At 36.0% G+C, this 16,442-nt stretch overlaps 1 protein-coding gene and 3 pseudogenes across 2 annotated transcripts; all 4 read left to right on the plus strand.

Annotated features, from left to right (window-relative positions):
• Positions 1-443: 443 nt before the first annotated feature.
• Positions 444-2,195, plus strand: LOC143627693 (pentatricopeptide repeat-containing protein At5g66520 pseudogene; annotated as a pseudogene).
• A 1,705-nt stretch (positions 2,196-3,900) lies between these two features.
• Positions 3,901-8,045, plus strand: LOC143627694 (clp protease adapter protein ClpF, chloroplastic-like; annotated as a pseudogene). Its single transcript, XR_013152632.1, has 8 exons — positions 3,901-3,961; positions 5,262-5,627; positions 5,764-5,823; positions 6,352-6,446; positions 6,545-6,717; positions 7,360-7,518; positions 7,697-7,737; positions 7,817-8,045. The product of XR_013152632.1 is annotated as a clp protease adapter protein ClpF, chloroplastic-like (transcript).
• A 4,204-nt stretch (positions 8,046-12,249) lies between these two features.
• On the plus strand, positions 12,250-12,726 carry LOC143627702 (cysteine-rich receptor-like protein kinase 44 pseudogene; annotated as a pseudogene).
• Positions 12,727-13,113: 387 nt separating this feature from the next.
• On the plus strand, positions 13,114-15,570 carry LOC143627703 (putative receptor-like protein kinase At2g23200). Its single transcript, XM_077097469.1, has 3 exons — positions 13,114-13,161; positions 14,544-15,443; positions 15,559-15,570. The coding sequence occupies exons 1-3, from the start codon at positions 13,114-13,116 to the stop codon at positions 15,568-15,570; spliced, it is 960 nt and encodes a 319-aa protein (XP_076953584.1).
• Positions 15,571-16,442: the final 872 nt, after the last annotated feature.

A 16,442-nucleotide genomic window follows, 5' to 3' on the forward strand; every position in this document is an offset into this window, starting at 1 on the left:
GAACGGTGGTGGTGGTGACGGACGGGTGGGTGGTGGCGGCGAACGGTGAGTGGTGGGTGGTGGTTGTGGTCGACAGTGGGTGGTGGTGGTGGTAGACGGTGGGTGATGGACAGTGGTGGTAATGGTAGTGGACGGTGGTTGTGGTCGACGGGGGTGGGTGGTGGCGAATGGTGGGTGATGGTGGTGGCTGACGGTGGTGGTGGTGGCGGCGGTGGCTCATGATGGGTGGTGATGGTGTTGGACATTGGGTGCTGGTAGGATGTGAAGAAGTGTGAAAATGTGTGAATAAGTTGAACAATAACTTATTTTTTAAGACAGTAAAAGCATTTTTCAGATCTTTTAAAAAAAAGAAAACAAACAGTCTTCAGGAGCTTATGTCTGCGCGCCTGCAAACGTAAGCCCCTTACGGATTTTTTAAACAAAAACAAACAGAACCTTAGTTACCGCCGAGAATTGACGCAAATTAGCTTGGTATTGAAAACACCTATTAATCTTGTTAGTGAAGGTGAAGAACACTAATGTCAACAACCAGCAGATGCCTGTGGCTACTAGAACAATGCAAGAACATAACCCAACTCAAACAAGCTCACGCCAACTCAATCACCTGCGGCTTGGGAACCAATCTCTACACATTAAGCCGATTACTCGCCTTCTGTTCAAACCCTAATCACCACAACACCTTACACCACGGCTTACAAATCCTACACCACACCCACCAACCCACCAATTTGCTTTACAACACCATGATCAAAGCCTGTCTGCTGAAAGACCAATCAACAATCTGTATTCACTTATACAAACAAATGCTGTGTAATAACATGTATCCGGATAATTACACGCTTCCGTATGTACTGAAAGCTTGTGGGTATGATAAAAGGTTTGATCTTGGAGTGATGGTTCATGGGCACTGTGTGAAATTAGGGTTTGGGGTTGATGGGTTTGTGGGTAATACGTTGGTGTTGATGTATTGTTTGTTTGGGGAAATGGGGGGTGCACGCCAGGTCTTCGATGAAATGCCGAGGCGGTGCGTGGTGTCGTGGACGGTTTTGGTGTCCGGGTATGCGAGAATCGGGGAGGTGGAGGTGGCCCGGGTGGCGTTTGATGAAGCCCCGATTAAGGATAGGGGGGTTTGGGGTGCGATGATTTCCGGGTACGTGCAGAATAATTGTTTTAAGGAAGGGTTGCATTTGTTTCGGGTTATGCAGTCGACGAGTATCCGGCCCGACGAGGCTATGTTTGTGAGCGTGCTCGGTGCGTGTGCTCATCTAGGTGCACTCGAGATTGGGGTTTGGGTTCATAAACTAGTAAATGAGATGAATTTGAAATGTAGTGTGAGGTTAGGTACCGCGTTGATGGATATGTATTGTAAATGCGGGAAATTGGATGTCGCTCGTAAGGTGTTTGGCGAAATGCCTGAAAGAGATACGGTTTGCTTTAACGTTATGATCTCGGGACTTGCGATTCATGGGGAAGGTGTGCTCGCTATTCAGTTATTTTCGCAAATGGAGACGCTTGGATTGCAGGCGGATGACGTTACTTTCATTGCTGTGTTTACTGCTTGTAGTTATTCGGGTATGGAACACGAAGGTTTAAAACTGTTCAAGAAAATGTGTGACGAATACAACATAAACCCAAAAACCGAACACTACGTTTGCATAATCGATCTTCTTGGACGAGCGGGTTTGTTTACCGAAGCGAAGGATATTATTCAAAGAATGCCAAGTTCTTGTAACCCTAAAGAAGTTGCAGTTGCGTGGAGATCTTTGTTAAGCGCGTGTCAGAGTTATAAACAGACGGAACTTGCGCAAATGGCAGCCGAGAGAATAATGGAATTGGAAAATGATAGTGGGGTGTATGTATTAATGTCGAATTTGTACTCGAGTAATGATGATTTTGATAGCCTGCAACGGACTAGAAAGTTGATGAAAACCCGAGGGGTGGAGAAAGTGCCCGGGTGCAGCTGTATTGAGATTGGTGGTGGTGTTTCTGAGTTTGTGGCTGGTGAGAAAATGAACCATAGGATTGAAGAGGTTCGTAAGGTGTTGGAGAGTTTAAATAGGCAGTTGGATTGATTCTCGTGGGTAGGGTAGGGTTCCGCCTTGTGATGGCACCGGACACCAGGTGCCGCCATGGCCAACGATGCATTTTTGTTACCATTCGCTCGATTTGAAACTTGCATGTTGTTAGATTCTTTAGAAGATTTTACCACAAATGTACAACCTTTGTAAACATTTCATATATTTTATTTACAAAGCAGAAGAAGAAATTTGTTGATGCATTGATTTTGTTTTGGATCATATATATCTGTCTTTTTATTCAAGTTTTGACTTTTGACTGTTGACCCGTCAAATTATCTGTGATAGAGACGCGATATGAAAATAGTCATGTTTTGAGTTGTCACTTCTAACCTGTTTGATAAGCAAGTTGTGTTAAGGTTTACATGCTCAACTTGTTTAGTTAATTGTGTTGTGTTCAGGTTACAACTTATTTACCCCGTTTAGTTAAACCGATCAATCTATCAATATGTTTGAAACAAGAATAATCAATAAAAATATTTTATAAGATCAACCCGCTAACGTATTTACTATTTACCATCCGTTTAACCCATGTCATACAGATAGTTACAACTGACAATCCCTTTGATTTGAACTTTTTCCATTTTTTTTCCCAGTAAAAACTCTTTTTTATAGATTTTTTTCGTATATTATGGTACGGGATTTATGAGATGATTGTAGCAAATACATGGTAGGAAAAGTTAAGAGGAGTCTTCATGTAAGCTAACTAACAAAATATGTTATGATATTTTGACTATTTAGTGATTTCGGTGAAAATATGATGACTTATTAACCTATCCTCTCACATCATAAGCAATCACAAACAACTTATTAATTTTTTAAAAAGTTAATAAGTTGATGAAAATAAGCAATCTTAAACAGCCCCCTAAAGGGCTGCTTGGTAGCCTTTTAGTGGTCATTAAAAGACTATCTCTTAATAGGGATGACAATTTAGACACGAATACACGACACGAACCTACACGATTTTAACAGGTATTAGGTATGGCTTTAACAGGTTTTGTGTACTAAACAGGAAGACACGAATCCATTTGTTAATTTTCATGTCTAAACGGGTAAAATACTCGTTTATTTGTTAGCACCTGATTATATATATATTATATAATATAATATGTTATATACCCTAAATAGTTAAGCCCAAATATTTTTATACCAAATAATTGACCACGACGCACATCATACCAATCCAACATCAAGCAGATAGCACACAAGCCCTTCTCTGATGCTCCATCTTCGGATCTCCAGAAGTCTGGTGGGTTCCCTCCGCATCTCCGGTAGTCGCAACCCTTCGATTCTCTAGTCTACCACTCCACATTCTGATTCTTCGGCATTCCAGCCCTCCAAGCAGTTGCAGGTTCGTGATCCTAAAAATCTCTTATCATGTATACCTGGTATTAACAGGTTCGTGCTCGGATTTGGGAAACAGGTATACGATAAGTTTTCGTGTCGTGTACATGTATACATATTTCGTGTTCGTGTTTTATCGTGTTCGGGTATACACGATATACCAGCCCTATCCCTTAATAGTTCATAGCATCTTAATGGTTAATAGTTCATAGCCCTATCCCTTAATAGTTCATAGCACCAAAATACATATTTTGGTAGCCTCTTAATGGTTATTAAGAGGCTACCTCTATATAGTTCATAAGCTCTTAATGATTAAGAGGTAGCCTCTATCTCTTAATGACATCTCCTAATTCTAATACTAATGACCATTATTAAAAAAAATATATATATTATTATTTTATCTTCGAAAATGAAATCCCCAAATTCGTTGATATGAAACACGCATGCACCAGTCAGATTCTGAGCCTCAAAACACACCCACCAAATCGTGCGGTCTGAGCTGTTCACTTCAATTTCCAGTTTCCTCGTAAGTAATCTCATTCCTCACTTATCAAATTATCGTAGCTCAATATCCATCGGATATAGCTCCCTTTACTTTCATTTTAAACCGAACCCGTACCATTCAGTATTACCGGTAGATAGAGAATTTTGTTACTAGTACCAATACCGTACCAAACCTAACCACTACCTTACCGATAGATTCCGTAAGGCAGTAAGTACTCACTTTGCCATAAATTCAGTATCAGTATCTACTGTACCGGTACAGTGCCGATCTCATTCTTACGATTGTTTGCTATTTTGAGCGCGTATGTGTTTTGATTAAGGAAAATAGTTTTAGGTTAGAAATCGGTTTGTGCTAGTTAAGCTATTGTTAATAAACATTAGGTTTTATGGTAAATCCATGCCAAATTGCGAAAAGTATGACCATAGTATTAATCATTCTTTATAGAACCACATTAGAGTTAATCTATAGATGATCTAACTTTAATTGTACTGTAACTTGGAGGTTGTTTACAATTCTGGCATTTGTTAATATTGATTTGCTTTCTTGTCAGTTCTAATAGATGTATAAAGGGACGTGCATGGGTCGGTTTGGTTCGTTTTTTGGCTAAAACTGAACCAAAAGTCGAAATGTTGGTTTTTGAGTTTTGAAAACCGTTTGCTTTTGGTTTTAGTTTTTGGTTTGGGTTCGGTTCGGTCTTACCATTTAGTCTTGAAAATTTTTGGGTCAGTTGTTTTGAAAACCGTTAGATTTTGGTTTCAGTTTTTGGTTTGGGTTCGGCTCGGTCATGCCATTTAGACTTGAAAATTTTTGGGTCGGTTCGGTTTGTTTTTTTGGCTAAAACTGAACCAAAAGTCGAAATGTTGGGTTTTGAGTTTTGAAAACTGTTTGGCTTTGGTTTCAGTTTTTGGTTTGGTCTCGGTCTTGCCATTTAGACTTGAAAATTTTTAGGTCGGAAAAACAGCTGGTCAAAGATAATGAATCTGGGCCTAAATTTTCTTGTTAGTTTATAATTATTGATTATTGTACATTTTGGCGAACATATATTGGCTAAACTATCTATTAAACTATTGTAGATGACTTGAAATATAAAATAAAAATCTAAGTTCGGTTCGGTTTTAGTTACATGCAAAACTGAAACAGAACCGGAAGTTTGGTTTTTACAAAAACATGAAACCATACCGTCAGTTTTTGTTTCAGTTCGGTTATTTTGGATTTTCAGTTTGGTTTCTTAGGTTTTTTTTGGTATTGGATTGGTTTTTTCGGTTTCATGCACATCTCATGTATTACTTACATTAGTATAACAGATTTATTTGGTACCAGGTTTGTTATCCGTATACATACAACAGTAGTGTATACAAAAGTTCTAATCTATCATACAACAGAATGTCAGTAACCACCCTTACAGCATCCACAAAGAGTAGTTTGTGTGGATCTGCAAATGCTTCAAGAAGGCATTTGAGACAGAGGAGAAGCCACGACCACCTATTATTCGGGACTGAAAAAAGATTCCTTTCACACCAGTGTGTACAAAACCACTCGTATTTAATATATGGACAACAAAATACACGGGCTGAAGCGGTTGGTTCTTTAGAGGAGGAGGTGAAGGTGAGCAGCGTTCTGATGCGAGTTCAGAGCATAGCGAGAGCGCGAATGAAGATATTCTCATATTCTTTTACCAGTTGGATTTGGCAACAAGAGTACAGGTTTTCAGTTTTCACATACCTTTATTCATCGTTTTGTTGTTTATTTTTGTGAAGAAAAGGTGTTCCTTATGTAGATCGATCCGCTTTAATGGATATATACTCTCTTATCAACTACCATGTTATCTCTTATTTGCAGTATGCATTGAATTTGGAGGAGTATGAGATTGCAACACGGTTGAGAAACAAGCTCAACGAGGTTTGATTATCTAATTTAGTTGCTTAATATATATTTCCACACATAGTTTAGTGAGTTGCTTAATACAACACACTCGATTTTGTGGTTAACACAAACCAAAGCTTTTTCTTGATAATCAATGATATTGATAATCAAAGAAACGAGTCACAAAAAATACACAACTTAACAAACTAAACATAGCCGGTATTTATACTCGACCAAAACTAAACCTTTCATGACTCAAATACCATTTAAACAAATAAATAAACTCAAAACTAGATAACTCCAAGATAAACTAAAATAACCAAGACTTAAAATTCTTAAGTCTTAACAAACCTTATCTCAATTTCATGCATATTGACCATCCTAACCTTCAAGTTATATCCGACCTGTGAACTCAGGATTAACTCCAACAGTTTGGCTGTGCCAAATATGAAAAAGAATATGCATTGGTGATGACATAAACGAATAAATAAAATTTGTATACCCAAATCAGTATTATGAATTTGCTTGTATAAGTATAAGCTTACTTTGAAATGCTTATATAAGGTTGAAGTTGAAGTTACTAAGCAACTAGAAACCAAAAGGGGATTATCTTCAAAAAGTGAAGCTCAAGACAAAGGTCTAAGCTTGTTGCGCTTACGGTGAGTTTTTCACATAATATTTTGTTTTTTTAGCTTAGGTTTGGTTTCTCTGGTTTAATGCTATAAATATATGATATATTATGTTACTTATTCTGCAGAGCAGACCTGCAGAATGCAATAGAAAATGAGAACTATTCATTAGCAGCTGAAATCCGTGATCAAATCTCCAAGCTTGAGGCCGATTCATTGGCTGTATCAATAAAGGCTCAAGCCTTTGAAAAAGCCCAATTTGAGTTCCGTTTGGGCCAGAAAGTGAGGCATAAAAAGTTTGGTATATTTCTTTCATCTCTTACTAATTTCCAATTCAAATGTTGCTAGGCTTGTAAATGAACCGAATGAACACAAGCAGAGCGTTTTCGTGTTCGTTCGTTCAACTTTAACCGAACAAACGATCAAACACGAACAGTTAAACGAATGGGTTTTTTTTGTTCGTGTTCGCTTGTTTAGAAAATGAGCATGTTCATGTTCGTTAACAGTATAAACGAACGGTTCGCAAACATAACTGACCTAAAGTTAGTAAAAAATAATGTGAAGAACGTGCTGATCCTAAAACGTTATTAACACCAGACTAAGTTGTAATGGGCCGAAAAGTTCTAAATGAATATATTGCCGGACGTGAACGAAAGAACTTTAACCAACGTAAACTAAAGTAATGACATAAATGAATGTAAACGTACGAACACAAACAAGTTTAAATGAATGAACGCTAATGAACATAATGGAAAAACGAGACGTGTTCATGATCGTTTTTTGACTAAATGAAAAACCTTTTCATTTATTATATAAAGTATTATAAACGAGCATAAACAAACTTCTCACTGAACCGTCCGCAAGCTCTTCGCTGAACATTCTGTGTGTTTACAGGCCGGCTTGTTGCTCTTTATTTTTCTGAAATTTAGTCTTGTGGTTATAGGATATAGAGCTGTTATATGTGGAATGGATCCAGTGTGCTGTGAAACAAGCACGTGGATGGAAAACGCACATGTTGACCAGTTGACTCGTGGTCCTGATCAACCGTATTATCAAGTTTTGGTTGATGTACGTGAAGACCCGAATCTATTGGTAGCATATGGTAAGTAACTGATCCTTGGTGATGTTTTGGTGGGGCCCATGAGTTATTTCGTGACGGCTTTTCAAAGTTATAAAATAAGACAATGGCTTATAAAGTTCGTCAAACTTCTTTATAAAATAATATTATTGTTTGCTAAATGATCCTTGCTTATTGATATATGTCTCTTGCATTTTCTTAGTTCCGGAGGAAAATTTACTGGCTCCAGAAGAACCAGATAAGGTAAGTGTAATTTATAACCGAATATGACGAAATTGCCCACTTTGTTATTTACTTTTGCAGTTTGATTATCATGATGCAGGCTAGGTTTGCTCATCCATACGCTTCCTTCTTATTCTATGGTGTGGATTCAGCTGGAGACTTTATTCCAGTGAAGCAGCTGCGTGAGAAGTACAACAGACCTCGACACGAGGTGCCATATGATCCACAGGATGAGAGGTCTGGAGATGATGCTTGAACATATGTAATCGAGGCCGTTGATTTGATCTTGCAGTTATGGCTTGTATAAATAGAATGTGCATATATTTCCTACTTCAATTGTGGATGGTTTCATGATTTTGGCAACTTAACCAAAAAGAGGTGAAATTGAACTTTAATACCGAAAAAAGACTTTTAATAGTTTAGACATATGTTAGTTGTTTTACGCAAATCAAAAGTGATCTTTATAATAATAATAATAATTTGCAATAAAGTATTTAAAAAAATTAGTTTAAAAGACGTAATAAATAAACATTAAACGTTATTTTTTCTTCTGAAAATCACATTAAATTAGAGTTAATGAAAATTTAGTTTATTTATTTTAAAAATAATAATAAATGTAGTAAATTAATTTAATAGATTTAAATAAGGTTTAATTTTGAAAATAGTTTACGTGTCATCCTAATTTCTATGTGGACACTTTAGAAATATGACATAAGTTCATATTGTTTTGCTTTAATATATTAGTAAAATTCTACCGACAAAGAACATCTTTCTGAGTTTTTGAACGTCCGCCATCTATACTCCAGACCCAAATGCATTATGGTTCAAATCAATTTAATTTGAGATCTAGCATCCAATGAAAATGAAGATAACGATGATGAAGAACTTGTTGTACCCGTGTACCATTAGTTTCAATCTGTAATGATGTTTGTATTGTTGTAGATATTGGTAAATTCCAAAAGTAGTTTGTTTAAGGGTTTACTCCATAGAATAGTAACCAAGTTTTAAAGTTGTTCCAATCAGGTTACTGAAAAAATCTTTTGTTCCAATCAGGTCATTGAAGTTTCTTTTTTGTTCCAATTCTAGATATTTTACATAAATAGCAGGTAATCTAGGTTCTTTTTTTTTTTTGACTTTGCATAATCACTTTTCAAGGTTGGGAAAATTAGTAAAAGAATGAGAAATATAATTTTAAAATTCCGAAAAATTACAAAAAAAAAAAATCAAAAAATTGCAATATATTGCAAAAAATAAAAAAATTTGCAAAAGTTATAACATCAGGTCATGCAATTTTTATTTCAAAAATTATAACTTCAAAAGTCTTTTAAAGTTAGAGTAAAGTGCCAAAATCGTCCTCGAGGTTTGGTTAATTATACGATTTTAATCTAAAAAGTTTTTTTTTTGCAATTAGACCATTGAGGTTTCTGATTTCTTACCAATTACGTCCAAATAGTTAACTTCGTTATTTATTAATGTTAAATGAGGGGTATATATGTCTTTTTAGATTTATTTATTATTTTAACCCTATTATATGAATAAATATAATCATCATCTTCATCCACCATGAACATTTAAGTTAATCTGGTTAAAATCACCATCCCCATACTACCCGAGAACCATTTGCAACCGGCAACCACCACGACACCGGCCACCGCACCAACTGAACACCACCTAACGGTGACGGTGACGGCGACGGGATCTAGATCTAGATCCCAAATTCTCCTCATAAAACCTTAATTTCCCACTCCTCCGATTGCCACCGCCCACCGCCACCTTCGATCCCCGCTTCCATATCTAGATCTGAATGAGAAAATAATTGGTGATGGGCACTAAACCCTTCGATCGCTACAACAACGAACTGACATTGTTATGCGTTTTAAACTCAAAATCAAAACCTCAAGAACTGGTTGTTTCTGATATATAAATAGGTATTTCCGATGATCGATTGGTGTTCCAAAATCTTATCGGCTGTTTCAAAATCATGGTAGAGTGGGAATGGTGGCTAATTCAGAGACAAAGAGGGATGGTAGGGGTGGTAATGGTGGTGGAAGTGGTTACCGACGACAAGTTATGTGGTGGCTCAGTGATGGTGTGAAAGGGAAAGCTGGCATCTGGTTAACTGCTTGAATTTGTTTTGGTTTTATGAATTTTGAATAAGAATGATATGGAAAATAAATTTATGTATGTAGCAACAATGAATGAAAACAATAATAATAGAGATATATAAAAAGTGATTTATAAATAGGTTGGAGATAAATGGGTTAAAAGACAAATATACCCCTTATTTGACATAAAAATTAACGGAGTCAACGATTTGGACATAATTGGTAAGAAATGGGAAACCTCGATGGTTCACTTGCAAATTTTTAAATTTTCGCAATTTATTACAATTTTTCGTTTTTTTTTCCGGAATTTTAAGAAATGAAACGTACCATCCAATGAATTCCTTCCAAATGTGCCATCCATTTTTTTTTCTCGACCAATAAAATTCATTACAATTAAAAAGTTACAAGCAGGATGCTAGCAACATAGTTACATCTCGATCATTACCATTCTATTACACCCTTACAACATATTTAAATTAAAACTACACAGTGACGAATTCATGAATTTTTTTATGTGATGCACTACATTTTAAGTCGGATGTAAAAAATTCCGAGTCGGTTCGATAGTTCAGCAAAGCTCATTAGATAATAAAAATGCGATAAAACTAGCAATCTAACAAATTAAAACTAAAATTTAAAAAATAACTTAACAATTAACAGCATGAAGAACAATTAACAAATAACAAGAATCATTAATAACAAATGAATCTAAAACCCTAAAATTGTTATAAGGCTGAATTAAAAAAAAAGTTCTGAAAATTTGTAAGGTGCATGGAATCAAACCCGCGACTTCCGGTTTTCATAACTTTGAATTTACCAACTAGACCAACACATGCATTTGTATTAGGGTGGTTCCTTCCTAATTTATTAGGTGGTTCACTCTAAATTTCTATATATCCATACGCTATTATTTTGAAACTCGGATGGTTTTGAAGAACCTCCATTTATTAACTGGATCCGCCCCTGAAACTACACCATCTATCCCACGTTAGACCCATGCCATTGTATACATTTCCTTATCTTTTTAATTTCTTTCGATGTTTGTCAGTAAAAAACCAGAAATTATGTTTGTCTTTTACGACATTTGTCACTTTATTAATTACATTTTCCACTTGACACTAAAAAAGCTCTAAAAATCCCTTCAAAATCAACATCCAAATAAATTACCAAAAGAAAAGAATTTTACCTTCCACGAAGTTTCCTTTGTGGAGAAAAATCTTGACTATATATAAGAACTCGAGCGGTAATCAATCTTCCTCACAGCTAATCACTCAACACACTCACACACGGCTTAAGTCACCGGGCTAAACAAACTCATTAAGGTTTCAACAAACACACACAAAGTTTGGTACTTTTCTTTATCTTTCTGAGTAGATTTTGTCTTCAAATACATAGTTAATACAGATTCACACACCAAAAACACAATATTTATACAAAGTTATAGGGGTGCAAACGAGCCGAGACGAGCCCAAGATCGACTAGGCTCGAGCTTGGCTCGTTTAACTGACATTGAGCTCGAGCTCGGCTCGTTTCGAGCTCTATTTTGAAAGCTTGAGCTTGGCTCGTGATTAGATTTTTAAGCTCGAGCTCGTCTTGCTAACTATTTATTAATTGATTTTTATAGATTTATAATTAGATTTATTTTTATGAATATTTTTTTTCAGTTATAAATTTATGAATAAAATAATATATATTATTTATTGTTTTTTCATAACGTTATATATATTAACTAATAATTATTAAATATATCTATTAAAGAGTTACATAAATGATAGACTCGTTTAAGCTCACGAGCTGACTCGAGCTCTATAGATGAAGCTTGGGCTCGTTTATTAAACGAGCTTACTTTTAGGCTCGAGCTTGGGTTTGGGCTTGATTAAGCTCGGCCGATCGAGCTTTTTCACGAGCAGCTCGCGAATGGCTAGGCTCATTTACACCTATATACACAGACCGAGGTTTCTAAATTTCTAGTTTGTCTTTTATTTGTAAAATGTTGTGTCAAATACAATACTTGGGAAACTCACTTTGGAGTTGTAAAGTCAGGAGACACCAAATACGAACTAACCCAAATTACATCATTTTAAAAAAAATCCATCTCACCCAAGGGGAAGCTTGTATTCTGGCCCGGTTGGCTCCGGTCACCCCGTTTTTTTCCCAATAGTCTAAATTTATGCGTTTCTCCGGAAACTTTTATACGTAGTATAACTTTACTCGTTTTCATCTGAAAATTTTGAGCCTGGCCACCCTGGTTTATGAAAAATTTTACGCGTATTGAGTCCAGCCATCACGGTGTATTCGTCCAAGCTTCGCCACTAACCTCACCCCCTAACAAAACATAGTTCAAATCAAAATCATCATCACCTCCTTCTAAGATTTTTAACTGAACATTAATTATATATCCTGGTTTTTCCTTTTCCAGATTTTCATCATGTGTAATTCAAGGATCACTCCTTCCATTGATGATGCGAAGCACTTGCGGATTCCTCTTAGTGAGATATCGTTGGCAACTAATGGATTTTCCGACAACAATCTCCTTGCAAAAGGTGGATTCGGGAAGGTCTATAAAGGCAAATCTGAAAAGCACGGTGAAATCGCAGTAAAGCGATTGGATGATCGACATGGGCAAGGAGAGCACGAATTCAAGATGGAGATTGCTTTGCTTCCAAAATATGATCATGAAAATATCGTCTCTCTTTGCGGATTCTGTGATGAAGACGGCGAGAAGATACTTGTATATAAGTACGAGAGCAAAGGGAGTCTAGACAAATACTTAACCTCACAAGATCTAACCTGGGAACAACGAGTTCAGATTTGCCAAGGTGCTGCACGTGGATTGGAGCTCATTCATGATAACAATGGGCGTTTTCCACCGCGATGTGAAAAGCTCGAATTTCCTTTTGGATAACAACTGGAATGCTAAGATTTCTGATTTCGGGTTGTCAAGGGTTGGCCTTGACAACACACAGTCTAGCTTTGCTATCTCGAATGCTTGTGGCACACGTGAATATATTGCTCCTGAATACTATACCGACGGTTATCTCACAACAAAATCTGACGTCTACTCTTTTGGGATCGTATTGTGTGAAGTTATGTGTGGAAGGCATGCACTTGATTTATCGTGCATGAACGATCATCGATCTTTAACTGTTTTGTTCCAAAAACATTACACAAGGGGAACATTAGAGAGAATCATTCCTCCTTATTTACAAAAACAGATAAAAAGCCAGCTTCGTTACTCAAGTTTGCAAACATTGCCTATCAATGTTTGAAGAACACAGAAGAACGTCCAACAATGAAGCAAGTCTTGGAACAATTAACGGACGCTTTTTATCTTCAGCAGGTAATTTGTTGCAGTTTGCATGAGGGTTTTTTTATATTTTATTGGTATGGCAATCAAAGGTCTTTATTATTCACCTTTTTTTTAGTTATACCAGCTAACTTAAATTTTTGGGTTTGACGGAGGTGCAGTCTCTCTCTCTCTAGGTTTTTGACATTTTAATGATTTGTTGGATCAAATTCAAGTCCCGATCGATAATCAAACACAAACTAAACAGCCAACTCTCGTTTATATTAATCAGAATATCTTGATTTTGATTGAAGTTAAGGATGAGCAAATTCTATATCAGTACCAACTGGTACCGGTACCGAACCAAATCGGTACCGAATCAGTATCAAAGTTTTGAGTTTACGAGACTAATACGGCATGGTACTGGTATTTCCAGAATTTTACCTTAAAATACCGGTACTTGCACTGAAACGACACCCAACCGGACATTTCAGTACTGATACAAAAAAATTAGGATTTTTGGGATCAGGAGTTTCTACGGTACCGATCTCAATCCCTAATTGAAGTTCATGGATATATTGTACAAATTGTAATGTCATTTCAGTGAAGAAAAAGCAAAAGAATTAAAATCACATGTGAACATTATTGAACTAAAAAAAAGAAAAAACTAAATCAAACTATGGCCTTGAGCCACGGATTACTAAAAACAAAAATAGTCATGTAAACATTGCTTATTTTACTCGACACTTAATAAAAAAATAATAAAAAACATCAGGTTTTAAATCACGGCTTGACTAGCTTAAAACAACCTCCTTCAGGAAAAGAGGTACCGGGTTGTTATTTTGGGTGCAATCCGTGGTTTCAAATCACGGATTCACGGTTTGTATTATTTTAATCAAAAAAATTTTTTTAACTCCATCTGACACACTTGACAAAAAAGAGACAAATTGTGGTTTCAAACCCCCGTTAAAAAGCTTAAAAAACCATACCATTTTTTAAACAACTTTCCAAAAGCACTATTTTTAAAGGGGTACGATATTCGTACATTCTTTGGTTATCCACACACCCTACATACGATCGTATAGGGGTTATACGATCGTATGGAACCCCACGTTAAAGGATGTGTGGATAGGTCAAAGATGTGCGAATAACCAATGTCTTTTTGAAAACAATAAAAAAAAATTGATGGCCGTTGCTAAGTCGCTAAATCGTTGGTGATTACCGCTGAAAGATCAAACTTCAATACAAAATAACAAAATAATAATATTAAAAATATTTTTTATTGAACACTGCAGTTTTTTATGCACTTCCAGAATAACCGCTTATCACGGTAATTACCGCTGAAAGATAAAACTTAAATACAAAATAAAAAAATAATAATATTAAAAATATTTTTTTAATGAACGTTACCTCTCTCTTCTTGTTTTTTTTTTCAGAGTAGTGGCTTGTCTCTTTCCATTGAAGAGGTGAAGAATTTGCAGCAGATTCCTCTCCAAGACATCCTATTGGCAACTAATGAATTTGCCTACAAGAATGTCATTGGAAGCAGTAAACATGGGAAGCTCTATAAAGGCGTATCAAAAAAACACGGTCGCATTACCATAAGGCGGTTGAATCGTGGGCTAGGGAACCTTGAATTCATGACCGAGATCGCTTATCTTGAAGAACATAGATATGCAAACATTGGCTCTTTTCTTGGACATTGTGATGAGGGTGGGGAGAAGATAATTGTTTATCAGGATCAAAGCAACGGGAGTCTCCACGAATATGTGGGTAGCGTATATCTTTCCTGGCTCCGACGGCTAAGGATTGCCATGGATGTTGCCAGGGCGATGAAGTATCTTGACGATTCTGATGATATTGATCATATCGTCAACCGACATTTCAAGAGCTCAAACATCTTTTTAGATGAGGACCTGAAACCTAAAGGTTTTGATTTCGGGTCAAGCATATTCCATTCGAATATGCGAGGCACAACTCGATATAACTATCCAGACGACTTCAATAGCAATGATCTCACACACAAAAAATCTGGCGTCTACTCTCTTGGAGTCGTATTGTGGGAACTTCTGTGTGGAAGGAGTTTTACATCAGACGAGGACGATCCTCAAAGTTTACATAATTTGGTCCGAAAACATTACAAAAATCAAACGCTACATAGCATCATTCCTTCCTATTTATTCAAACAGATAAACAAAGATTCGTTAATTACTTACTCAACCATTGCCTATCGATGTTTGAATAACGAAGAAGAACGTCCAACCTTGAGGGAGGTCGAGGAACAATTACAAAAAGTTCTTGATCAACAACTCCTAAGTGATTGCAGTTCGCATCAGGTTTTTCATATATATTTTATTAATCAACTTTTCTTTCAATTATATATTATTGCTTGCTAGACAACAGTTAACATTTATGTAGTTTTGAGGGTGATGAAGCTTATTTTTTATGCAGGATCTTAATTAGCACAGAGTTGGATTAAAAGCTTCTCCAACATCCCTCAACCTAGATGATAATAAGTTAGTGTTAAATTATAGCAGATTGTATAGTATAGGGTCTCAACTGTAATTATATATTTCCCTATACTGTACATTTATAAATACAAAAAAAAAAAAAAACAAAAAACAGAAAAATGATTTTTTTTTTTTTTTAACTTAACAAGGCAATGTAAAAAAAGGTTCATACATACATGTCAAGTACTGCTACTGCCAAATAGCTGATATCTTCTAAATCAACACTCAAGGGCCATAACCTGAAAATACAAAGCTTAAAACAATGTCAACAATAAAACAAGTGAGAATCATGAAAACAAACAATATATGAGCAATCATATTAATATCATCTTGCAAATTTAAAACACACACACTTTATCAATTTGATTCCCATTGCTAAGCGCCAGATGTGATCAGGACAGGGAAGGGATGACGGTTCAAGATGCATGCTCTTATTCCGCTACGTCTCCATTACTGCATTTACATTGGACCATTGGTTTATTATTGTAGTAAATGTTTAGTTGGTATTTAGAAGAGTGGATTAGTGTTGCTTAGTGCTTACTCTATCAGTTATCTTCTAAAGTAATTTTAAATTAATGTGTAGAACAATGTGTTAAGCTTGAAAAGTTATTAAATCTAGACTAGGTTGTGATGGGACAAAAAGTTCTAAATGAATATATAACGGCCGTAAACTAACTACATAAATGAACATAAACATACAGACATAAACTAGTTTAAATGAACAAGCAAAAATGAATATTCACGAACATAAATGAACGAACCATGTGTTTATGTTCATTCGCTTGTTAGAAGAATGGATATAAACACGAAGACGATCGGATTGAT

This window comes from Bidens hawaiensis, unplaced genomic scaffold (assembly GCF_021521415.1).
Source record: "Bidens hawaiensis isolate Kalapana, Puna unplaced genomic scaffold, B.hawaiensis_p1.1 tig00004706_1, whole genome shotgun sequence".
Lineage (NCBI taxonomy): Eukaryota > Viridiplantae > Streptophyta > Magnoliopsida > Asterales > Asteraceae > Bidens > Bidens hawaiensis.

Coding starts and splice junctions, on each gene's coding strand:
- LOC143627703 (XM_077097469.1), top strand. CDS start 13,114: ATGAAGCAAGTCTTGGAACAATTAACGGACGCTTTTTATCTTCAGCAG. Junction 13,162..14,543: donor ACGCTTTTTATCTTCAGCAG/GTAATTTGTTGC, acceptor TTTTTTTTTCAG/AGTAGTGGCTTGTCTCTTTC.